This window comes from Mobula hypostoma, chromosome 24 (assembly GCF_963921235.1).
Source record: "Mobula hypostoma chromosome 24, sMobHyp1.1, whole genome shotgun sequence".
NCBI classification, from domain to species: domain Eukaryota; kingdom Metazoa; phylum Chordata; class Chondrichthyes; order Myliobatiformes; family Myliobatidae; genus Mobula; species Mobula hypostoma.
In genome coordinates this window covers 9378739-9405532 of record NC_086120.1, presented here as the reverse complement: position 1 = coordinate 9405532, position 26794 = coordinate 9378739, and the positions used below count along the sequence as shown (strand labels likewise).

Here is a 26794-nt window from a genome sequence, read left to right as displayed (position 1 = left end):
GCTGCATCTTAAAATCCGCTCAAGTCAATTCCTGGTGCAGGTTGTGAATCTGAAACACCGGCCACCCCTCTGCCTCCATAGGTGTTGCTGGATCCGCTGAATTCCTCCGAGAGTTGGTGTTTTGCTCCAGAGGGAAGCTTTTTGGCCCTTCTCCCTTTTCTATCTCCACCAATGCTGCCTGAGCTGCTGAGCATTTCCAGTACTTTGTTTTTAATTTTGGAAAAAAATAATTCTCAAGACTGCAGTTGGAGGAATCCTGTTGGAAGAAGGGAAGCAGGGATTATGAAGTCAGTTCTCTCTCAACTAAAACTACGCTGTTCTGCGAAGTTACACGCACGCTGTTCTGATTTCTCTCTGAGAAGGGCCCGAAGAAACGGAGTAGGAACGTCAAATGTCCGGAACTATTATTTGGTCTCAAGTTCCGCAGCGACAGATTTGAAACCAGGATCAGCGGCGCTAAGAATCACTTCCGGTATCAGGGTATAAGAAGGCCTTGTCAAGAGACTTCCGGTCTTTCGGGCGCGCAGGCAAAATGGTGAGTGAAGTGGTGGCCCGGGCTGATTATCCGCGTCCATCCTCCGCCGGGATGTGACCGACAGCTATCCTCTGGCGGCTCCTTAACTCTTAACGCACGTCGGTTAATTTATTGTGCTTATATGACGGAGACGGCGGGATGTGTTGATGTGATGAGGGTTGGGGAGTTAGGCCGCGGTCGGGTCTCCCATCACCGTCGCCGTACGGATCGAGCCGAAGCGCGTTAGTCTTCTCGCTGGCAGTGGCTCTGTGAGTTGACTGTTTCGCACAAACTCGGCCGTATCAGGCAGGGTAAATGTTCCAGGGTGCAGGGTACAGTCTGCAGTCTCTGGATTAAATGCCACGGAGCATTTCTAGTCTGCTGGGTAAATCGTCCATTCATCTCTTTCCTCCTCCACTTCCATCTCCCTTCGTTCATATTATTTCTTGCTAAAGTGTAGTCTAACCTCAATCTGTAATCGATTTTAGACAATCCGTTGTTTGTGAAAGCACCCCCCAGGTTTAAGGGAAGCTTCTATTCCGCTGTTAAAGGGCTGTAGAGCAATCAGATGAGCTTTTGGCTTCAGTCTCGCTCCAAGGCCTTGAACCTTATTATCTGTCTGCACTGTAATTTCTCTGTAACTAGCACGATATTCTGGATTTTGTTGTTGCGTCCCTCGTATTACTAGACCGCGATGAATTGATTTGCATTGATGGCATGTAAAACAAAGATTTTCACTGTACCTTGGTACAATTGGCAATAATAGACATAATTCTAGCTGATTATTGATCAAATAAAATCTGAATTCTAATTAGAAACTGCAGTAGGTTTACAACTCAACCTACATCATTGTTGACAGAAACTTAATGTTACATCTGATGAAAGTTTATTAATCTGAAGTGTCAGCTCAGTTTCTGTCTCCGTGCTTCCAGATGCAGTATTTTCTGATTTTTTGTTATAGTTGTAGGATCAAGGATGGGGGTTCCCAGACACCTTTTTTGTTGCCATGGGCCAAGCAAGAGGCCTGTGGACCCAAGTTGGGAACCCTTCATCTAAGATTATGGCAGACCACTTTGGTTTGCAGTCCAGGATGTTATGGAGGGTCAGTAATGTGACATAACAGGAAAAGTATTGCCAAACCACATCCAGAAAAATATTAGAATATTTAGATTGAATCTTTCAGAAGAGAGCATACCCAGTATAAAAAACAATTACCCAGACTGGTTTTTCAGATGTTGATAAATGTGTAATATTATTCATATAGGAAGTGGGTTTTAATTATGCTTGTTTCAGTGCACATGTTCCTGCACGAAAGCTAGTGACTGCCTTAGTTCATTGTCCTAATGAATGCTTTGATTGTTTACATTTTGACATAATTTTGTGCAAGTTACTTTATAATATAAATAAAATAAGAACACCCACATGTACCAGCTTGACACCAGCAAACAATTTTCCTAAAGAACTCAGCCATGTGGACAGCATCTGGGGGGGAAGGGAGAGAATGCTTGGTGTTTTATGTCGGAATCCCGCATCAGATGCTGCCTGATCTGCTGACGACTTCCAACAATTTATTGCTCCAGATTCCAGCATTTGGGGCCTTTTGTGTCTTTTGTTTACCAAAACTAATTGACATTAGAAAATAGAAACCGTAACAAAGTGGAACCTGAAGTTTAATCAGAGTTGCATTTGGTGTCCAAATCTGCGGAAACAAAGCTTTGTTTAGCATCAGAATAAAGCTTGTAAATTGCCTCTATCACGAGTGTCTTTGGGCAGCACACGAGACTTGTGGGTGATATTCCATGGCCTAAGTAACTGCAGTAAGACACGTTTAATTTTGTACTCCAGTCCTCATGCCAAAAGTTAACATGCTACTTGAATTCCTAGTTGCTTGCTGGATAGCAACACCCAGATACATCTAAACAGTAACGTTTAAATCAATTGCTTAAACAGCCCTCTTTACAAATTTTTGACCACATATCTTTCTGAATAATGTTCCATCTGCCACATCATGGATCATTCAAACAACCATTCTGTGTTCCCATACAATTTGATTTTCCTGACCATCCACTTCAGCAACTTGATACCTTATAGGCTAATTAACTGTTTTGTTTAATTGCATTACACGCAGCATCCAGATGGCCACAAATGCCCAGGCATGAAGTGAGCAGAAAGTTGTCTAATTAAAGCAATTGTACAACTCGAGATTGAATGTGGGGTTAAAGCAGAAGCTTTGTATTCCCAGTTGCAGCTTCCACACTTTGGCCACGTTAGGCAGCTAGTAAGTGAAGACCACGTTATACCACCTTGGGAGTGTCTTGAACATGCTGCTGGACAACTGTTAAGCATTGGCGATTACAGGTTATATTGCTGTTTATGTGTAGTTTGAAGTGAGAAATCTGTTTTTATGTCCAGCTTCCAGTCGGCTAATGTTGGATTTATCTTGCACACTGGATGATTGAGGAGCTAGTTTAAAATAATTAATGCCTGTAAGTCGGATTCATTGTCTTTATTATCCTTCTTTCAGACGAAGGGAACATCGTCATTTGGTAAGAGGCGGAACAAGACTCACACTCTTTGCCGACGGTGTGGGGCAAAAGCATTTCACCTACAGAAATCTACCTGTGGTAAATGTGCCTATCCTGCCAAGAGAAAGAGGAAGTGTAAGTATCTTTGTTGCTAATTCTCGTAAGTGGCTATGATTAGCTTCTGTTTGGATGCCCTCTGGTCAGTTTATTTGCTAACACCATTTTCATGGCTTTAGTATGATTGACTTTTTGGGTGAAGCTTTAAGACATTTGTCATGTTCAACAGTAGTAATAATATGCAAAAGAGGAGAGTATTAGTTTGTAACCACAAGGGAAGTTTTGGTTGGTACAATATTTAACATAATTGTCCAAATATTTGTAGCATGGAGAGCGTTTAATTTGGCTTATCAGATTCATGCAGGTGAAGTTACCAACTTCAATTCTATTCCTGGCTTTCCAATTCCTTCAATTTCTTCTTGAATTAAAGATGAAGTAAATTTTCATGAAATTTATGGGCTGGCTTCATGATGGTTAACAAATCCTTAAGTGGTTTCCATAGGGTGAAAATCTTGCGCTCTTCATGCCACCATTGCCTGAAGATCTCAGTTCTGTTTCCCTTAACCACGTTGTGGGGAAGAAAGCCTTACTACCTGGATTGGTCTGATTTTAATAGCTATATATTTAGTGATGTGAAAGTAGCTGGAAGACAGTGAGTGCTTGGTCAGTCATTCTGAAGGCCAGTGTTCTTTTATTTCATGGTAAATACTCATTTTGCTGAAGAGCCGGTAGTTACCTTTCTGTCTGTTTTGTAGATAACTGGAGTGTGAAAGCCAAAAGGAGAAACACAACTGGCACAGGTCGCATGAGGCACCTGAAGGTGGTGTTTCGGAGATTCCGGTAAGGGGCACTCTGATGGAAGGTTAACTGTAGCTCATAGTACATGGAAACTATCTAGTGGTCATGATTCAAGATTGTTCAATTAGTAGACAAGTTCAAAGCTTGAAGTAAAATTTATTATCAGAGTATATGCATGTCATCACATACAACACTGAGAACTTAGCAGATCTGTAGAACAGTAACTGTAAACAAACTCTGCAAATGCAGATATAAATAAATAGCAATAAATGAGTACAAAATAATATAACAGTAAAGTGTAAAAGAGAACAAATTAATTGTTACTCTGAATCCGATGCAGCAGAAATAAATATATATACCCCCAGGAGTGTATCAGTGATGTTGTGCTTTGGGTCTATTGGTGTAATGCTGTACATTTACCTTACAGTGAGGTGACAGTTCCAGATAGGAGAAGAAAACTGTGCTGTTTTATGACTTGGGGTAGGGGAGTAAATATGAGTCACAGTGCTGAGGTAGCATGGGCCAAATTGTTGATTAAAATGTCAATGTTATCAGTGATTTTGGGTTTAAGAAATTAGTAGTGGTTGCAGTTTATATCACAGTGCTCTTTCTGTCTTTAATGTTAGACTTTCATTTTAAATTCCTGTCTCCAGAGATGGGAGAACTACCTTGGGTGCCCACTGGAGTAATGCATATCTGGCATTACCAATACAAAAATCTGTAACTGTTATGTTACTAAACAGTAGTAAAGAGGCAGAGCTGGTACGGGGTTCATTTTAGAGGTTTAACATTGTGAACAGAAAAGTCTAGTTAAATGTTTTCATCTGCGAATATAAAAATAAAGTTCATAAATGCAAGCTGATCTTTAATCCCGTAAGGAATTTGAAATGTTTTATGTAGTCTGGTAGGACTGTAGAATACGGGCTGTGAGCAGTTTAGGTTAATATGCATAAAATAGTACAAAAATGGAATAATTGTTCTGTAGAATACATAAACTGATTTATAAAACAAAATACAGTATGAATAAACTCTTCATCGGGCTTTCAGCCAGGTACCGGCATCAATTTTAACCGATGTTTCGATGACAAACTCTGCCTTTTTCATCGGGGATGATACCTGGGCATGTCTGTTGTGGTGGTATTTATATCTTTGTCATCCATCCCTCTTGGTTAGTCCTCATCCAGTCGGGTCTCTGCTGGGCCACCTTGTTTACAATCCACTTCCAGTTCTTACTTAGAGCGAGATCTTCATCTTTGTTAAAAAATTTTTCTCGTTTCATTTCAATGGCTCCCTTTAGCCATCGGTGCAGCACGGTACTTTTGTGCCGTCAAAGACGGTCCTATGGCCATTGCAAATGCAACGTTTTGCTACTGCTGATTTCTCCAGGTACACCATCTGTGCTCCTTCGTGTGGGTTTGCACTGTGTGTCTCATCTGACCGATATACACTGCTCTGCATTCGCAGGGAATCTTGTAAAACGCCAGCCATCCTGAGTCCCCGGTCATCTCTGACCCACATACACTGCTGGGATTTGAGCCTCCTTGTGGGTTTGAGGGTGGATCCTGCCAATCCTTCCAGAAACTGGGAATATATAGAAAATATAGGGAAGAATCTGAATCAGGTTTATTATCACCAGCATATGTTGTGAAATTTGTTAACTTAGCAGCAGCAGTTTAATGCAATACATAATATAGAAGAAAAAACCAAAATAAAATAATAATCATAGATAAATAAGTAAATTAATTACAGTATATGTATTGAATAGATTAAAAATTGTCCCAAAAAAATTTAAAAAGTGAGGTAGTGTCCGAAGGTTCAATGTCCATTTTGGAATTGGGTGGCAGAGGGGAAGAAGCTGTTCCTGAACCACCTTCAGGCTTCTGTACCTACTGCCCAATGGCAACATTGAGAAAGGGCATGCCTGGGTGCTGGAGGTCCTTAATAATGAACACTGCCTTTCTGAGACACCACTCCTTGAAGATGTCCTTGAGCCCAATTGATTCGCTTCACCTTGTAGCCAATTCCAGGGGTGGCAGGAATGTCATATGTTGAAAGACTGGGCTTGTATGCACTGGAAGTTAGAAGGATGAGAGGGGATCTGATTGAAACATACAAGATTATTAAGGAATTGGACACGCTGGAGGCAGGAAACATGTTCCCGATGTTGGGGGAGTCCAGAACCAGAGGCCACAGTTTAAGAATAAGGGTTAGGCCATTTAGAATGGAGTTGAGGAAAAACTTTTTCACACAGAGGGTTGTGGATCTGTGGAATGCTCTGCCCCAGAAGGCAGTGGAGGCCAATTCTCTGGATTCTTTCAAGAAAGAGATAGAGCTCTTAAAGATAGCGGAGTGAAGGGATATGGGGAGAAGACAGGAACAGGGTACTGATTGTGGATGATCAGCCATGATCACTGAATGGCAGTGCTGGCTCGAAGGGCTGAATAGCCTACTCCTGCACCTATTGTTTATTCTGTAGGATTGTTGTGTAATTGTCTTATTTCCTTGTGGAGACTACATGAAACACCAGGAAACCTAACAATGAGGAGGAACTCTTCGGTTATTAAACTCCTGTGAAAATAAAAAAAAAGCAGTTGTCTAACTACAAAAAAAGTTCTAAAATGGGCACATGTTCAACCTTGTAGACTTTACCAACACTCTCCTCTCATCTAACGTTGACTGATTTTAATTTGTTATATTCAGTATTAACATCCCCAGAAGCTTAGTAGGTCCTGAGGAGACTGAGGTTCTTTGGAGTATGCAGGCCTCTCCTTCACGTACTCTACCAGTCAGTTGTCGGCAGTAGAATCTTCTATGCGATGGTGTGCTGGGCCAATGGCATCAACACAGCTGATGCCAACGGGCTCAATAAACTGATCAGAAAGGCTGGCTCTGTTATAGCAGTCAAACTGGACGCACTTGCAGCTGTGGTAGAACAAAGAACCCTGCGGAAAATCCTGGCAATTCTGGACAATCCACCTTCGCTGAACAGAGGAGCACTTTTAGCAATAGACTTAAAACAACTGCGCTGCTTCAACGAGCGCTGTATGAGGTCATTCTTGCCCTCAGCCATTAGGCTCTATTGTGAGTTAACCTATAGCCAGGGAAGTGATAACCCCCTCCTGTTCAACTTTGTGGTGACTTATTTTTTTTATTCTTTCTACTGCTCTTCTAATGTTTATATTTGTGCACTTGTAATGCTACTGTGACACTGTAATTTCCTGTGGAGTCAAAGTATCTATCTATATAGGTCAAAACGCAAGGTACTTGCATCATGTGTGGCAAAGAAGTTTCGTCTTTGGCCTACTTTAGTTACTGATTTCAGGCTGCATTTGAAATCATTAACATGACAGTAAAGCTCCGGTCTGTGGTTCAGTAATAACTAAATACAGTGCACACAATACGCTGGAGGACCTCAGCAGGTCAGGAGTAAACGGTCGAGTTATAGGCCAAAAACCTTTATCAGGAGAGTCCTGATGAGGGGTTTCGGCCCAAAATGTTGACTGTTCCCATCCATAGATACTGCTTGACCTGTTAAGTTCCAGCACATCGTGTGTCGGGCTCTAGATTTCCAGCATCTGCATTTGTGCTTATTTTTGTGTGGAGAGAAACGGCAATGTACTTAAATACACAGAAAATTTGAGAACAGTAAGGTTTTCACCATACTTGCATGAGAAGCTGGGGTATCCTGGCATTTGAATTAAATCTTGGCCACCAACTGTTTTGTGTCCTAACCAGTGATTTCCTTTGTCTCACAGGAATGGATTCCGTGAAGGCACCACTCCAAAGCCCAGGCGAGCTGCAATGGCTTCTTCCAGCACTGCATAAACTGTTGGTGTATCAATAATAACAAATAAAGCTATGCTTTGTGAAGTTATTTTAGCATCCCTATAATTTCGCTTAGAAGTCCCTTTCATCAGTTCAGAAACAAGATGTCTGGGGGAAAAGACAAAGAAGTTTGCGGATGACACGAAGCTGGGTGGCAGTGTTAGCAGTGAGGAGGATGCTAAGAGGATGCAGGGTGACTTGGATAGGTTGGGTGAGTGGGCAAACTCATGGCAGATGCAATTTAATGTGGATAAATGTGAAGTTATCCACTTTGGTGGCAAAAATAGGAAAACAGATTATTATCTGAATGGTGGCCGATTAGGAAAAGGGGAGGTGCAACGAGACCTGGGTGTCATTATACACCAGTCATTGAAAGTGGGCATGCAGGTACAGCAGGCGGTGAAAAAGGCGAACGGTATGCTGGCATTTATAGCGAGAGGATTCGAGTACAGGAGCAGGGAGGTACTACTGCAGTTGTACAAGGCCTTGGTGAGACCACACCTGGAGTATTGTGTGCAGTTTTGGTCCCCTAATCTGAGGAAAGACATCCTTGCCATAGAGGGAGTACAAAGAAGGTTCACCAGATTGATTCCTGGGATGGCAGGTCTTTCATATGAAGAAAGACTGGATGAACTGGGCTTGTACTCGTTGGAATTTAGAAGATTGAGGGGGGATCTGATTGAAACGTATAAGATCCTAAAGGGATTGGACAGGCTAGATGCGGGAAGATTGTTCCCGATGTTGGGGAGGTCTAGAACGAGGGGTCACAGTTTGAGGATAGAGGGGAAGCCTTTTAGGACCGAGGTTAGGAAAAACTTCTTCACACAGAGAGTGGTGAATCTGTGGAATTCTCTGCCACAGCAAACTGTTGAGGCCAGTTCATTAGCTATGTTTAAAAGGAAGTTAGATATGGCCCTTGTGGCTACAGGGGTCACGGGGTATGGAGGGAAGGCTGGGTTCTGAGTTGGATGATCAGCCATGATCATAATAAATGGCGGTGCAGGCTCGAAGGGCCGAATGGCCTACTCCTGCACCTATTTTCTATGTTTCTATGTTTCTATGTAATATCATGAAATTTAGTGAATTACTATGGACAAAATGCTCTCTGGATCTTTCTGTTGGATACTTGTGTTTGGCCATGTTTTGTATTTCTTTGATTCTACACTACTGGGTGAATATGATAGCATTGACTGGTTGCATTTAAACATGACTGGATTACTGCTACTGGACGTTATATGAAAAGGGGAAAAGATATTTTTGTAGAGTTGTCTCTTTTTGGGAGAATCTAGAACCAGAGTTCACTGCTTAAAAATAATTGTCCCCATCCAAAATGAATGGGTGAATGTGGTGAGCTTTTGCCTGAGGGTTATGAATCCTTGGAGTGCTCTTCAAAGGGTATTGGAAAAGTGGATTTTTTTTTAAGACGGAGGTAGAATTTTATTAAGAATGGGAATGAAAGGAGGTAAGATCGATTTAGAATTGATGGTACATTCTGGTCAGCCATGAATAACTGGTAGAGCAGTTTCTGTCTGATTACTTATTGGTAATTGTGGAACAGTTTACAGAAGGGACAAAGGTGGGTTACTGACACCTTAAAACCAATTACTTTGGGCAGATGGGGCTCATCAGCCATGATTAGAAGTTCATCAAAGCAAAGACAAAACTCAGCTCAAATAATTGCTGCCTTGCGGCTATACACACTTGAGAAGAAGGCTTTGAGAGTAAGCACCAAGGAAAGATCCAGAGCTGAAGTCCTACATTAAGTTCAATGTTGACTGGCAACTGTGATGCTGCTCATGCCAGACTGTATTCGGCCTCTGGTTCCTTTGGATTTATCAGTTGTGAGAGGAGGGGGAAGCCTGCTGCATAGGCAAAAGTTTGCTCTCCATATTGTACTACCCTGGCTTGCACATAGGTCACAATATCTATGGTCGACCCTGGTCAATGGCAGCCTCGGAATTTCTGGTGTCACAATCTTTAATTCCTTGCCACTCACAATTGCATCCTCTTCCCTGTCCGTTGTTTCCCTGATTGAAATCATTGAATCAGGGTTGTATCAGAGGTTAAGAGAAGTAACACACTAGATTAAAATGAGATACTTGTAGAAGTTCAAGCACTGAGAAATAAGACTTTGCTTGCCAGTTCTCAGTTGTGGTGCAGTACAGCACAGAAACAGACCCTTCATCCCATCTAGTCCATGCTGAACTGTAAATCAACCTGCACCTGGACCAAAGCCCCTGAGACCCTACCAGCCATCGTGTCCTGAGATTAAGTCTGCATTCACTTGGCAGCTTGTTCCATGTGTCCCTCTGGGTGAAGTTCCCCTTAAGTAACCTTTCACCCTTAATCTATGACCTCTACCAAACAGTCTGCAAAATTTGGAGGGACAGATGTAGAGAGATTGCAGACTGTTGTAAGAAACATAAGATGATAGTAGATGACTTTACATATATTGACTAGGACTCCTATATGGTAAAAGGACTAGATGGGATAGAGTTTGTCAAATGTGTTCAGGAAAGTTTCCATAATCAGTGTGTAGAAGTCCCAATGACAGTGTGCAATTCTCTTGTGGAATGAGACAGGGCAAGTAACAAGTTTGTGCAGGGGAACACTGCATCTAATGATCATACCATTACCATCAAGTAAATACAGATACAAACAAATCAATTTAATATACTGCCCCCCCCCATCTTTTTTGACTCCATGCACAGACAACCATGCTGACTTTGAAGAGGACCAATTTTGTCCTTGCTATTTTGCTCTTTATATCCGTGGAAGCCTTTGGGATTCTCTGTTTTGTATTCTATAACAACCTTAGAGTGGCATGCAAAAGATGGGCACCCATGGTCAAAATTTCTGTTACTGTGAATAGCTAAGCGAGTAAAAGATGAACTGATTTCCAAATGGCATAAAGTTAAAGACACATTTCTTTAATATTTTAAGCAAGAAAACTTCTTATTTCCATCTTTTACAGTTTCAAAATAACAAAAATGGAAAAGACCCCGAAGCAAAAGTTTGGGCACCCTGCATGGTAGTACTTAGTAACACCCCCTTTGGCAAATATCATAGCTTGTAAATGCTGTTTGTAGCCAGCTAAGAGTCTTTCAATTCTTGTTTGGGGGATTTTCGCCCATTCTGCCTTGCAAAAGGCTTCTAGTTCTGTGAGATTCTTGGGCCGTCTTGCATGCGCTGCTCTTTTGAGGTCCATCCACAGATTCTCGATGATGTTTAGGTCAGGGGACTGTGAGGACCGTGGCAAAACCTTCAGCTTGCGCCTCTTGAGGTAGTCCATTGTGGATTTTGAGGTGTTTTTAGGTTCATTATCCTGTTGTAGAAGCCATCCTCTTCATCTTCAGCTTTTTTACAGAGGGTGTGATGTTTGCTTCCAGAATTTGCTGGTATTTAATTGAATTCATTCTTCCCTGTACCGGTAAATGTTCCCCGTACCACTGGCTGCAACACAAACCCAAAGCATGATCGATCCACCCCCGTGCTTAACAGTTGGAGAGTGTTTTTTTTCATGAAATTCTGCACCCTTTTTTCTCCAAGCATACCTTTGCACATTGGGGCCAAAAAGTTCTATTTTAACTTCTTCAGTCCACCGGACTTGTTTCCAAAATACATCAGGTTTGTTTAGATGTTCCTTTGAACCTTTTGAATAGAACTTTTCACCTCAAAATCCACAATGGACTACCTTAAGAGGCGCAAGCTGAAGGTTTTGCCATGGCCCTCACTGTCCCCTGACCTGAACATCATCGAGAATCTGTGGACAGACCTCAAAAGAGCAGTGTATGCAAGATGGCCCAAGAATCTCACAGAATTAGAAGCCTTTTGCAAGGAAGAATGGGCGAAAATCCCCCAAACAAGAATTGAAAGACTTAGCTGGCTACAAAAAACGTTTACAGCCTGTGATACTTGCCAAAGGGGGTGTTACTAAGTACTGCCATGCAGGGTACCTAAACTTTTACTTTGGGCCCTTTTCCTTTTTTGTTATTTTGAAACCCTAAAAGATGGATGGATGGAAGGAAGGAAATAAGTAAGTAAGTTAATAAATTTTAAAAAATATATAAAATAAATAGAAGTTTTCTTGCTTAAAGTATTAAAGAAATGTGTCACATTTAACTTCATGCCTTTTGGAAAATCAGGTCATCTTTTACTCGCTTAGCTATTCACAGTAACAGAAATTTTGACCGGGGTGCCCAAACTTTTGCATGCCACTGTATCTCTTTTTTAGCTTTCCTGATTTCTCTCACGTACATGTGTTTTCCCTTGCCTCACAGTAGCACATCCATTAGTTTGTTGACCCATGTAGCTTTATTGTTAAACTTCTAAACATATAAGGCAAATTTTAAGTTGAAATGTTCAAAGTAAATTTATTATTAAAGTGTCACCTCAGATTTATTTTCTTGTGGGCAGTCACAGTAAATAGAATCAATGAAAGACCACTCCCCACTAATGGACAAAGACCGATGTGGAAAATAAAATAACAACAAACTGCAAATACAAAAAGAAAGGGAAAAAGGTAACAAATTAGTGATATTAAAACATGAGATGAAGAGCCCTTGAAAGTGAGTCCATAGGTGCTGGAAACTGTTCAGTGATGGGTGAGTGAAGTTACCTCTCTGGTTCAAGAGCCTGACGGTTGAGGGGTAATAAATGTTCCTGAATCCGGTGGTGCAGGTCCTGAGACTCCTGTGCCTTCTTTCTGATGGCAGCAGCCAGAAGAGAGCATAGCCTGTATGGTGGCGACCTTGATGTTGCAAGAGTAGTGTTGAGACATTATGTAGTGTAGGTGAGGTCTCGCTTGGAGTATTATGAGCAGTTTTGGGCTCCTTAGAAAGGATGTGCTGAAACTGGAGACGATTCAAAGGAGGTTCACAAAAATGATTCCAGGATTGAATGGCTTGTCATTTGAAGAGTGATGGCTCTGAGCCTGTATTCACTAGAATTCAGAAGAATGAGGGAAAACCTAATTTAAGCCTATTGAATGGTAAAAAGCCTCGACAGAGCGGATGTGGAGAGAATGTTTCAAATGATGGCCGAGTCATTTCCAGAGGATGCATCCTTTTAGAATGAAGATGAGGACGAATTTCTTTAGCCAGGGTGGTGAATCTGGAATTCTGCCATAGGCAGCTGTGGAGACCAATTCATTATTATTTAAGACAGAGGTTGATAGATTCTTGATTGTTCAGGGCATGAAGAGATACAGGGAGAAGGCAGGAGATTGGGGCTGAGAGGAAAATTGGATTGGCCATGATGAAATGGCAGAGCAGACTAGATGGGCCAAATGGCCTAATTCTGCTTGTATATCTTATGGTCTTGAGATGGGATCTGCTTAATGTTGGGTTGGGGGGGGGGGGAGGTGTTACCTGTGTTGGACATGGCCATATCCACCACAACTTGTAGGCTTTTCTGTTCTAGGGTATTGGTGTTGCTGCACCGGACTGTGATGCGACTAGTCAATGTAGTCTTCACCACATTTACAGAAGTTTGTCTAAGTTTTAGATGACATGCTCGAATCTAAGAAAGCACAGGTGCTGATGTGCTTTTTTCGTAATGACACTTGTGTGCTGGTCCCAAGACATCCTCTGAAGGGATAGCACCGAGGAATTTGAAGTTGCTGACCCTCTCCACCTCTGATCTCCTAGTGAGAACTGTTGCATTGACCTCTGGTTTCTTCCACCTGTAGTCAATAATCAGCTCCTTGGTCTTGCTGGTATTGAGCAAAAGGTGCTTGTGGCACTAGACAGCCAGATTTTCATTCTCCCTCCGCCATGCTGATTCATCAGCACCTTTGATTTGGCCAACGACAGTGGTGTCATCGGCAAACTTAAATATGGCATTGGAGCTGTGCTTAGCCTCACAGTCCTAAGTATAGAGCAAGTAGAGCAGGGGGCTAAACACACAGCCTCGTGCTGTGCCTGTACTGATGGAGATTGTGTAGATGTTCTTGAATTGAGTAGCCTGCAAGTGAGGAAATTGATGACCCACTCGTACAAAGAGGTATTAAGGTTGAGATCTCGGATTCATTGATTAGTTTTGAGGGGTTGATAGTGTTGAATGCTGAGCTGTAGTCAATGTAGATGTTACGTTTTGTAACTTCAAAATGTAACTTCAACAACCTCTCCCTTAATGTTGCAAAAACAAAGGAGCTGGTTGTGGATTACAGGAGGAATGGGGATAAGCTAACCCCTATTGACATCAATGGATCTGGGGTTGAGAGGATAAACAGCTTTAAGTTCCTCGGCATCCACATCACCGAGGACCTCACGTGGTCTGTACACACCGGCTGTTTGGTGAAAAAGGCACAACAGCGCCTCTTTCACCTCAGACGGTTGAGAAAGTTTGGTATGCGCCCCCAAATCCTAAGAACTTTCTACAGGGGCACAATTGAGAGCATCCTGACTGGCTGCATCACTGCCTGGTATGGGAACTGTACCTCCCTTAATCGCAGGATTCTGCAGAGAGTGATGCGGACAGCCCAGCACAGTTGTGAACTTCCCATGATTCAGGACAGTTACAAAGACAGGTGTTTAAAAAGGGCCCATAGGATCACTGGGAACCCGAGTCACCCCAACCACAATCTATTCCAGCTGCTACCATCCAGGAAACGGTACCACAGCATAAAAGCCAGGACCAACAGCCTCTGAGGCAGCTTCTTCCTCCAGGTCATCAGACTGATTAACTCACGCTGATTTGAGTATATTTCTATGTTACATTGACTGTTCTATTTATTTTAAATTATTATAAATTACTATGATTGCACATTGCACATTTAGATGGAGATGTAACAAAGATTTTTACTCATGTATGTGAAAGATGTAAGAAATAAAGTCAATTCAATTCATTAAACTAATTCAAAGGAAGATACGGGAGTTTGAAATGTGCCTCTTACTATAACTGCCTATCTTCTGGGCTTCCCTCCTCCCCCTTTCTTTCTCCCTAGGCCTCCCGTCCCATGATCCTCTCCCTTCTCCACCCTCATATCCCTTTTGCTAATCAACTTTCCAACTCTTGGCTCCATCCCTCCCCCTCCTGTCTTCTCCTATCATTTTGGATCGCCCCCTCCCCCTCCCACTTTCAAATCTCTTACTACCTCTTCTTTCAGTTAGTTCTGATGAAGGGTCTTGGCCCAAAACGTCGACTGTACCTCTTCCTAGAGATGCTGCCTGGCCTGCTATGTTCACCAGCATTTTTTGTGTGTGTTGCTTGAAATTCCAGCATCTGCAGGTTTCCTTGTGTTTGAGTTTGAAATGTGAGTTTAATTTCTTGTTTACTTTAAGCAAGGCAAGCATGTGTCACATATGATGTATGCATTTCATGTGTTTATGCACATCTAATGACTGGTTTAAACAAGCACAAATGCTTAATTAAACAATATAGAATATTACTCAAATATAATACTGAAATATTAAATACACCACACTTCCCCACTTGGGTATAAATTCCAACTCAATGTAGAATGCATCTCAACAATATATACAGTATATTATATAACTACTATATACAGACATTCACAGCATAGTAAATTTTTAAATTGTCCCATTTAGACCTAAAGATTTAATCGCAGTGGAGGCTTTCTTATTCTTGTGGGATAATATTTTCCTGACAAGGGAAATCACTCTGCTTGACAGGTGAGACTTGTGGTTGAGGAAACAACCTCAGGTTCTGGGGCTTTCTTTGTGGTGGTTGTAGGAGTTGATTCTGATGCTGCAAGAAGTGTTTCTGAGAGATCTGGACACCTTTCTCCTTTTCACTGGATCTACTTCGCTCCTTGCTTCTTTCCCAGTCTCAGCTTCTTTCTCTCTTGTTCCCGTTCTTTTTCTTCTTTCGAGGAAGAAAGCGATGCACAGAATCAAATATTGCTGTGATGATTGTATGTTCTAGTATCAATTGTTTGGCAACAATAAAGTATAAAGTAAGTATAAAGTATCTTGATCTTGGGAAGGTGTACTTAGTTCACTGGAGTTTTCTCTTATTAATTCTTCTATTGCTCCCTTTATGATCTAATCTCTCCTCTTTCTCTCCTCATCCACAATACAAGCTGACGAGTCCTCTATTTTCATATCTCCATTGATTCCTTTCTTGTTGGCCTTTCAATCATCCAACTTTGGTCTTTGCATCTACTTCTACAAGCAGCTTTTTGTCTCCTATTTGAAGTTCATGTATTAACCTTAATGCGCGCAGAGTAGATTCTGGTTCTTTATACACACAAAAGCTAAATGCTTATAACTTTCCTGAAGCTCCGTGAACCCTCTTCCAGCTTAAAACCAAACCACATTTCTCAAGTAATTGCCTGATTAACATATCAGAAACTTTCTCGGATACTGTTATAGTTGGACCAATGCTTTCGACAGTTTCTCAATTCCTCTGAGCAACATGGTCCTTCCTTGGCCCAATATGCTTTCAAAACAGAGGCACAGAGGTTGGCACCAACACCATAAGATCATAGGAGCAGAATTAGGCCTTTTGACCCATTGCGCCCGCTCCACCATACAATCATGGCTGATCACTTTTCCCCCTTCTCAGCCGCACTCCCAGGCCTTCTCCCCGTAACCTTTGATGCCGTGTCCAACCAAGACCTATGAAGCTCTGCCTTAAATACACCCAATGATCTGGCCTCCACAGCTGCCTGTGGTAATAAATTCCACAAATTCACCACCCTTTGGCAAAATAAATGACTCTGCATCTCTGTTTTAAATAAATGCCCCTCTATCCTGAGGCTGTGCCCTCATGTCCTAGACTCCCCCACCATGGGAAACATCCTTTTCACATCTACTTTGTCTAGACCTTTCAACATTTGAAAGGTTTCAATGAAATCTCCCCTCATCCTTCCAAATTCCAGTGAGTACAGATCCAGAGCTGCCAAACGTTCCTCATATGATAACCCTTTCATCCTTGTGAACCTCCTCTGAACCCTCTCATTCCCAGCACATCTTTTCTTAGATGAGGCGCCCAAAACTATTCACAATACTCAAGGTGAGGCCTGACCAGTGCCTTATAATGCCTCAGCATCACATCCTTGCTCTTGTATTCTGGACCTCTTGAAATGAATGCTAACATTACATTTCCCTTCCTCACCACTGACTCTAACTGCAAGTTAACCTTTAGAGTGCTCTGCACAAGGACTCCCAAATCCCTTTGCATCTCAGATATTTGGATTTTCTCTCTTTAGAAAACAGTCTGCACATTTATTTCTACTACCAAAGTGCATGACCATGCATTTTCCAACATTGTATTTCTTTTACCACTCTCTTGGCCATTCTCCTAATCTGTTAAAGTCCTTCTGCATATACCTGTTTCCTCAACACTCCACCAATCCGTATCATCTGCAAACTTGGCAACAAAGCCACCTATTCCATCATCTTAATCATTGATATACAGCATAAAAAGAAGTGGTCCCAACACCGACCCCTGCGGAACAGCATTAGTCGCTGGCAGCCAACCAGAAAAGGATACTTTTATTCCCACTCACTGCCTCCTACCAATCAGCCAATGCTCTAACCATGCCAGTAACTTTCCTGTAATACCACGGGCACTTAACTTGGTAAGCAGCCTCATGTGGCACCCTGTCAAAGGCCTTCTGAAAGTCCAAATATATAACATCTACTACATCCCCTTTATCCATCCTACTTGTAATCTCCTCGAAGAATTCCAACAAGTTCATCAGGCAGGCTTTTCTCTGAAGGAAACCATGCTGATTTTGTACTATTTTGTCCTGTGTCACCAAGTACTCCATCACCTCATCCATCATCAATTGACTCCAACATCCTCCCAACCATGGAGGTCAGGCTAACTGATACACAATTTCTTTTCTGCAGCCTTCCTCCATTCGTAAAGAGTGGAGTGAGATTTTCAAATTTCCAGTTCTCTGGCACCATACCAAAGTCCAATTATTTTTGAAAGATCATTACTAATGCCTCCACAATCTCTACCACTACCTTTTTCAGAACCCTAGGGTGCAGTTCATAAGGTCTGGGTGACATATGTACCTTTAGGTCTTTCAGCTTTTTGAGCACCTTCTCCATTGTAATAGTAACTGCATGTCCTCTTCCCTCACACCCTTCAGCATCTGGCACACTGCTCGTGTCTTCCACAGTGAAGACTGATGCAAAATACTCATTTAGTTCATTTGCCATCCCCTTTTCCCCATTGCTATTTCTCCGGCCTCATTTTCTAGCTGTCCTATATCCACTCTCATCTCTCTTTTATTTTTTTTACATACTTGAAAAAGCATTTACGATCTACTTTGATATTGCTTGCTAGCTTGCTTTCATATTTCATCTTTTCCCTCCTTAGGATTCTTTTAGTTGCTCTCTGTAGGGTTTTAAAAGCTTCCCAATCCTCTGTCTTCCCACTAATTTTTGCCTTGTTGTATGCTGTCTCTTTTGCTTTTACATTAGCTTGGATTTCCTTGTCAGCAACAGTTGTACTATTTTAACATTCGAGTATTTCTTTGTTTTTGGAATACGCCTGTCCTGCACCTTCCTCATTTTCCCAGCAACTCCCACCTTTGCTGCTGCTCTGTTGTCATCCCTGCCAGCAGCTCCTTCCAATTTACTTTGGCCAACTCCTCTCTCATACCACTGTAATTTCCCTTACTCCACTCAAATACTGCTACATCAGACGTGACTTTCTCCCTATCAAATTTCAAGTTGAACTCAATCATATTGTGATTACGGTCTCCTAAGCGTTCTTTTACCTTAAGCTCCCGATCACCTCCAGTTCATTACATAACACCCATTCCAGTACAGCTGATTCTCTAGCAGGCTCAAAGACAAACCGCTCTAAAAAGACATCGCATAGGCATTCAACAAACTCACTCTCCTGATCAAGCCATTTCCAACCTGATTTTCCCAATCGACCTGAAAGTCGAAATCTCCTATGACTATCATAACATTGCCTGTGTTTTCTATTTTCTGCTGCAATCTGTGGTCCACATCCCAGCTACTGCTGGGGGGCTTGTATATAACTGCCATCAGGGTCCCCTTACCCTTGCAGTTTCTTAATTCAACCCACAAGCATTCAACATCTTCCAATCCTATCTCTCATCTTTCTACAGATTTGATGCCATTCTTTACCAGCAGAGCCACGCCACCCCCTTTACTTACCTTCCTATCCCTCTGATACATTGTGTAACCTTGGACATTCATCTCCCAACTACAACCATCCTTCAGCCACAGATGGCCACAACATCATACCCGACAATCTGTAATATTGCAACATGATCATCTACCTTATTTCTTATACTCTGTGCATTGAGATATCACACTTTGAGTGCTGTATTTGCTACCCTCTGATTCTGCATCCTTAATGCACTGATACTCACCCTGCTGGCTGCAGTTCTGTCCTATCATCTGACGGTCTGACTGCACACTATCTTTGCTTTTTTTACCATCCGTCCTGTCCTGAGTCCCTTCACTCTGGTTCCCACCCCCCTGTCAAATTAGCTTAAACCCTCCCCAACAGCTCTAATGAACCTGCCCGTGAGAAAATTGGTCCACCTCAGGTTCAAGTGCAACCCGTCACTTTTGGACTGGTTATACCTCTCTCAGAAGAGATCCCAATGATCCAAGAACCTGAAGCCCAGCCCCCTGCACCAGCTTCTCAGCCACAGATTTATCTGCCAAATCATCCTGTTTCTACCCTCACTAGTGCCTGGTGGAGGCAGCAATCCAGAAATTACTACCCAGGAGGTCCTACTTCTCAGCTTTCTATCCAGCTCTCCAAATTCTCTTTACAGGACCTCTTTTGTTTTTCTTTCCTATGTCATTGGTACCAATATGTACCAAGACATCTGGCTGCTCTCCCTCCCTCTCCAAAATGTTGTGGATGTGATCCTGACCCTAGCACCTGGGAGACAACTTACTATCCTGGTGTCCCGTTCATGTGCTCGGAATCTCCTGTCTGTTCCTCTGACTATTGAGTCTCTTATCGCTAATGCTTCCATCTTCACCCTCTTTCCCTTCTGTACCATGGACTTATGCTCGGTGCCAGTAACCCCATCTCCGTGGCATCCTCCTGGGAGGTCATCCCCCACAACAGTACCCAAAACTGTATACTTATTTTTGAGAGGAATGGCCACATGGGTGCTCTGCGATAACACATTTCCATTTTTCCTGACAGTCACTCGGCTACTCACTTACTGCAACTTAAGGGTGACTACTTCCCTCTAACTCTGATCTCCAGTACAAGTCTAAGGTCATTCAGCTGCTGCTCCCAATCCCAAACACAGACTTCAAGGAGCTGCTGCTGGATGCACCACGCAAATATAGTTCCCTGGGACTCTCTGGCCCTCCCAGGACTCCAACATCTGGCATGAAGAACACACAACAGCTATTTACTACACGAGGTACAGTGAGAGAGAGAAAAAAGGGAACTTTAACAGAAGCTTACCCCGAGCCAACGTCTCTTCCGAGCCAAAGCCTCCCTTGAGTCAAAGCCTGACATTCCTACTCTCACCACTGGCCTACTCCCAACAGTGGCTGCCCCGTTTGTCCCTTCTGTACTTATAAAGAAGTGTCGCCAACCTGTGAGTAACCTCATCACTGCTGCTGATTAGGCCGTCAGAATGAGCCCGAACACCTGTGAAACTCTCCTTTTATACAAGCGCCGCTGGTTTGCCCTCTGTTGGGCCACAGTTCATGATGTACAGCATGGAGAAAGTTTTTGTATCATGTAGCATCTTTTTAATTTTGCTTCGAGTTGACTCTGTTGCAGGGGATGTAGCATGCAAATACTGGATGCATCTTCAATCAAGTTGTAGTTGTCTCAGCCAATCACGTCCCCACAATGCTCGTCCTCCTATTTTTACCACATTCAAGCTCAATGAGGCTTGATAGTTGTTGTATTTCACTGGCGCAGAAGTAATTCACACAGGAGTTATTTTCTCCAGTATAAGTTCTTAGTCACATATCAGCAGACTTCAGATCAGTATCTTTGATATACCATTCAAATTCATTTTGTGGAATGACTGCAAAGCCAAACCAGTGTCCAATTCCATTTTAATTAATTTGCAGTTCACATCTGGTGAAAGCCGTATTGCTTGTCTATTGCTAGTTTTCACATTTTTAATCTCAGGGTGACCCAGTCTTGTGTCACTCTCATCAAGATCAGATTTTTTTTTCATCAACAGCATGTAGATTAGTGCTCTTTTTAAAACTGCAACTTGATTTTTTAAAATCTTTTTCTCTTCCCTTTGCAGTCCATTTATTTTGGTCTGCCCAACATGCTCTTTGTATGTGTCTTACTTTGATGCAGCTTCTGCAATTTTTACCTTAAAATCTGCATTTATCTGCTCTACGTGAGCCCCTGTCCAACAGTAATACAATTTGTTCGGCCAAATTAGTTTCTGTTTAGATGCTGCAATTTTGTTCACGCTCACTTTCATTCCTGACTGCAACTCAATCGCATCTCTGTCTGTGGTTTCCATTGAAACAGCAATTTCAACTGCTCTTTTAAATGTGAGTTGTGCTTCATTTAGGAGCTGCTTTTGAATGCTTTCTTTCAGTTCACCATTAAGCCCATTACCAAACTGATAATGTTCTGAGCCTCCTTAAGTCCCGGCTTTCGTTGTGCCTATCCTAGCCTTTTAGAATCGCTCATAAAATGATTGGCTCACATTTTCCAGGATTTGAGGCCCTCTGTTGGTCGAGATCAACCATAGATGTTGCATTTTCCCTCTTAATATGATACACAAGCCAGAGCAGTACAATATGGAAAGTATGTCGTCGCCAATACAGAAGGCTCTCCCTCTCATGCAGCTGATAAATACAAAGGAACAGCAGAGACCAATACAGTTTGTCACCAGCGGTGTTGCACGAGTTGCCAGACGGAGTTGAACTCAGTGCTGCCTTTAGGACTCTATCTCTGGATTTTTGCTTGGGTTTACTCCTGAAGTCTTTTCCATGACTGGATATAGCTGCAAGGCTGCGGAGGTTTGAGATCACAGTTCTTCTCCCAGATGAGCTGCCAACCACAGCTGACCAGCCCCGTCTGCCTGAAGCGACTGGTTTTAGGGTGCCAATACGTACCTTGTCCCTTCTCCTGTCAGCGGAAATGTATCTGCTGGGCTTAGTAGCTAAGTCGCACGTGAAGGCCAGGAACTGGACTTGGTATCCAGAAGCTATTGTGATGCACGCCATTGGGCGCATTTAATAGGTAGTGGGAGCTTATCCTCACTACCTCCCCCGTCTATGTCAACCTTACTGAAGTGCATAGCGATGGTATATCTATATTAATGATTAGTTAGTTTAATAATTAATATTCATGTTCCGGTCATTGTTCTATATGAAAGATGTAATTGCACTGGAGAGGATGCAATGAAGATTCACCAGGTTCTTGCCTGAAATCTAGTATTTCAGCCATGTGGAGAGACTGGATAGACAGGGTTTGTTTTCCAAGCGGTGGAAAACGTCAAGGAGGATTGGACTGACGTAAACAGAATTGAGGTGCATTAATAATGTAGAGTGTGAGCAGATTTTGCCTGTAGCAAAGGTCTCTCAAGATAGAGAACCTAGGTTTAATGTAAAGGGCATTTAGGTGACTATGCTATTTGCCAAGTACTGGAAAATGATATTAGTATTGATAGGTACTTGGTGGCCAGCATGGATGTGGTGGGCTGAATGGCCTTTTGTATGACTAATTTTACTGAGGCATATTGATGTCAGACTAGTACCTTGTCTGTGAAATTCAGCAATTTTATCTATGTTCACAAGGTCTGGACTAGGATGGACCCTAACTAGGTATTGGTAAATAGAGTTAAACATTGCTCCCACCACTATGATGTATGGGAGTACATTGATGAAGCAGCGACCAGCAGGTTGGATTTATGTTTTTATTCTTGAGGACAAGGAGCTCCTCTTCCTTTATGTCGAAGGACTCTTTATCATCCCCACCTCCAGTGATGACCCTTACTCTAATCTCCAGTACACTCCTCCACTTAAACTCTCCAGTCTGGCCTTTTATCATTTCTAATTGCTGAGGTGACATTGACTACCATGCCCCACATCCACTCCAAAGTTACCCTCACCAATGTACAACACTCTGCTCATTTCTGAGCAGTATTGTCTTCATCATCAAGCCAGCTTTGTTTCTCAGCTCTTTGCTTAGTACTTGTATGTTTCTTTAAACTTTAAAATAAACAATTATAAAAAAAATTTAAGGCAGCTCACCAACTTGATCCCGTTTAAGAACCAGAACAAGGATCCGACATGTAACCAGATCCAACAATTTGGTGCCCAAATGTGGGACAATTACTTGAATAAAACCAGACGAAGAAAGGAAGTTTTAAGTGTGCATCTGGGAGGTAAGACAACATCCTCTGTTCCTTAATTGTCTGAGAATAAATATCTTCAGTACATCGTTTAAAGGTAGTTTAAGAGTGAGCGGAGGCTGTATTTTATTTTACCTGTGGCAGTTGGTAAACATTTTCAGAGAAACACAGAGGCTGATATAAATTGTTGGACAAGAGGCCAATAAAAGTTCTAAAATATTGGATGTATAAGTTTGTTTCATGGTTATAACCTGATATTATAGTCATAACAGGGTTGTGAGATGTTCGATGTGTAAAAGTGAAGACTATCCCTTCAGATCAAATCAAATTTAATCGTCATTCAGACCATACATAGATACAGCTGAATGAGACAGTGTTCTTCTGGACCCAAGGCGCAAAAACATACACACATATTCAAAATAATGAGAAAAAAAAAAGAACATAGTCACATAAGAAAACACATTTTTAGTCCAAGACCCTGAGCGACAAGTCCTGCAAATTTATGGTTCCTGGCATCCAGCCTGTAATTCCACCAATCCACCACTGGAGGGCAGCATGGATAGGACAGCCCACCCTCAACTGAGCTTGGACGCCATGCTACAATGCAAGCCTATGGTTTGTGGCCTAGTCCTTGCTACAACCAAGGCGACACTGCTGCCACGCAGACTATCTCACCACCAAACAAGGGAAGCAGGCCTGCGGCAATCAGTGTCTAGCAGAGTCTTGCGATCGCAAAAGAAACTTCTAGGATCGTCACTTACGGTTTCACTACACACCGCCTTTGTGCCAATTCGAAAGCATTAACTCTGGAACCTATGAGAACCAGGCAGCAGCGTGGTCTGCACCCAGGTCAACACTTCTGAACCCAGCCTGGCTCCTTCTGAGACTTGGCACCCCGACTCAAGTCCTCAGCCTGACAGCCCGACTCGCCTCGTGTGGACCGTTTGGTTGGTTCTTATAACACCCTAGCCGGCTACTCTGAACAATGAGCGGCTCACTGATGCAGTAGACCTGCCGTACACATAGTTATTGGAGTCAAGAATCGTCTTACTATGTACAAAAGCTCACTTAACAAAGGAAAATGCGCCTTTGGTTGACCCCCGAGAGGCTGCTGTGTGTACACACCACCATCTTACTGGATCTTAGCATCTTAAGATCAAATCTAATACAGTGGCCGAAGTTTTGAAACAGACCAGTGAATCCCTCCAATTCCCAGCTGGGAGGGAGGAGTTAACTGAAGTCTTAAGCTTTACTTAAGTGACGTATGTAAACTTGATACCATTGGTAAAGAACACGGCAGCTTTACAGTCCCAGCGACCAGGGTTCATTTCCCGCCGCGGCCTGTAAGGAGTTTGTACATTCTCCCAGGGGGTCTCCCCCGGGTGCTCACACAGTCACAAAATGTACTGGTTGGTAGGTTAATTGGTCATTGTTAAATCAGGGGTCACTGGGCGGCGTGGCTTGAAAGGCTGGAAGGGCCTTTTCCATGCTGTATCTCAATAAATACATACGGCAGAAATTAGTAGGGTTAGTAGGACTGACATGGGAGGAAGTGAGGGAGAACCTCACTAATCAGTCAAGCCAGGAGTGTCATGTGTAAGACCAGGTGGCGGAATCCCAAAGTGGGTGTTTGGAAAAGCAGATTGGGGTAAGTTCCAGAAGTTGAGTGAAGAAGCATTGACGAAGATTCATATTTCTGGAAATGTAGATGAATTAAACAGTCAGGTGACTTCAGCAATTATCATGGCAGCAGAAGGATCTATACCCAGGAGTAAAAATAGGATGAATAGGAAACTGGTACCATGGTGGACAGAGGAATGTTGTCAGGCTGTAAAAAACAGAAATAGAGTATTCAGGCTAGTTAAAAGAACCCATAATATGCAGCATTTGGTTTAATATAAGAAAGCACAGGCAGTAGTGAGAAGAACTATACGTCAAGCTAAAAGGCAAGTTGGAGGAGTTTTTGCAACAAAATAGGAAGATCAACACCTGTGGGAGAGGTATGGGGAATGATTAAGAGGATGGTGGGGGGGGGGGGAGATAGAAGGGAATGGGAATATCCAGTAATGATATCTGAGGAGGAAACTGCAGTCTCCAGTAGGGATAAGGCAGAGAACATGGCCAAGTCATTTGTACTGATACACAGTTCAGAAAATTTGTCTGAAGAAAGGAGAAGGAGAAGGGAAAGAATAATGAGCCAACACCCATGTGTGTTAAACAGGAGGGAAGAACAGATGATATAATTGATGATCCATTTACATTAGCAGAAATGGTGACAGCAATAAAGAGATCGAGACCAACCTCCCCAGGGAAAGATCTGATATGCTCTGTGATGCTAAAAAATCTAGGAGAAGGAGCACTCTTGAAGTTGCTGCATTTTTATAACAGAGTGTGGGAGGAGGGAAGATTACCAAGTGCATGGAAAGAAGCAGTAGTAATTCCAATAAGGATCCATCAAAACCAACTAGCTACAGACCAATTGCATTAACATCAAGTATATGTAAGATAATGGAAAGGATGATAACAGAAAGGCTATCGTATGAGCTTGAGAAAAGGGGAATGCTGGCAAGTTATCAGAGTGGTTTTAGAAAGGGAAGGAATTCCATGGACTCAGTGATAATGTTAGAGACTGAAATAAGGAAGGCCCAGGCAAATAGAGAGACAGTAGTGGCAGTGTTCTTTGACATTGAAAAAGCCTATGATATGATGTGGAAGGAAGGATTATTAATTAAACTGCACAAGATGGGGGTTGGTGGGAGAGTTTTTAACTGGATTAAAGATTTTTTGTTTGGTAGAAAAATTCAAGTTCCAATTGGATCAGAATTATCAAAACAGTACGTAGTGGAAAATGGCACACCTCAAGGTAGTGTGATTAGCCCGTTACTTTTCATCATTATGATCAATGATGTCTTCACAAAGATACCAGTGGATATAGGTAGGTCACTGTTTGCGGATGATGGGGCCTTGTGGAAAAGAGGCAGGAACATGGAGCATATAATCAGGAAACTACAAGAAGCAATTGATGAAGTGGTGGAGTGGGGTTATGATTGGGGATGTAGATTTTCAGTAGATAAAACTCAAACTGTATTTTTTACCAGGAAAAGAGTTGAGGTAGGGAAGAAGTTAAGAATGTATGGGGTTGAATTAGAAAGGGTTGCATCATTAAATTTCTGGGAGTTATATTTGAACATGGGCAGACCATATCAGGAAAGTTGAGCAGAAATGTAAAAAAGTAATAAATGTGATGAGATGTTTGGCTGGTAGGGAATGGGGAGCAGGTTGTTCAGCGTTGAAGAGAATGTATGTGGCTTTAGTGAGATCTGTGTTGGACTATGAAAATATAGTATATGGATCAGCAGCTAGGTCTCTTATAAGGAAACTGGATGTGATTCAGGCTCAGGCTTTGAGAGTGTGCAGTGGGCTTTTAAAACGTCACCAGTGTCAGCCCTACAGGTAGAAATGGGAATAATGCCTTTGGAACAAAGAAGGATACAACTGATGGCAACTTACTGGGCTAACTTGCAGGGGCACAATGATTCTCACCCTGCTAAAGGAGTATTGCAGGAGTGCTGGGAAAATGGGAGGTTTCAGAGGGATACCTTTAGTCGGGTAGGGAATGATATCGCGAAAGAATGTGGAGTGTTTGATCTAAGGATAAGTCCTTCAGTAGTTTATCCGGTTGTAGCTCCATGGAAGCTTGTATGGCCTGACATAGACTGGCATTTGTTAGAGGTAAAAAGGAAAGAAAGATATAAAACAGATTTGGTAAATGCATTTAACTGTCATGTGATGGAAAGGTAT

The 26794-nt window shown here is 42.4% G+C and overlaps 1 protein-coding gene and 1 long non-coding RNA gene across 2 annotated transcripts in view; one reads left to right on the top strand and one right to left on the bottom strand.

Annotated features, from left to right (window-relative positions):
- Positions 1–418: 418 nt before the first annotated feature.
- On the top strand, positions 419–7768 carry rpl37 (ribosomal protein L37). Its single transcript, XM_063032271.1, has 4 exons — positions 419–535; positions 3039–3174; positions 3852–3936; positions 7650–7768. The coding sequence occupies exons 1-4, from the start codon at positions 533–535 to the stop codon at positions 7717–7719; spliced, it is 294 nt and encodes a 97-aa protein (XP_062888341.1). The 5' UTR covers positions 419–532; the 3' UTR covers positions 7720–7768.
- Positions 3955–26794, bottom strand: part of LOC134337347 (uncharacterized) — a 30145-nt gene continuing 7305 nt past the window's right edge. The window contains exon 3 of the long non-coding RNA XR_010015971.1: positions 3955–5475. This is a non-coding gene — a long non-coding RNA (uncharacterized LOC134337347). The remainder of the gene's footprint in view (positions 5476–26794) is intronic.

Bases quoted from the DNA above. Each gene is read 5' to 3' on its own strand.
- rpl37 (XM_063032271.1), top strand. The intron at 3,175-3,851 runs GTAAGTATCTTT...TCTGTTTTGTAG, and splicing joins TGCCAAGAGAAAGAGGAAGT to ATAACTGGAGTGTGAAAGCC. The intron at 3,937-7,649 runs GTAAGGGGCACT...TTTGTCTCACAG, and splicing joins GTGGTGTTTCGGAGATTCCG to GAATGGATTCCGTGAAGGCA.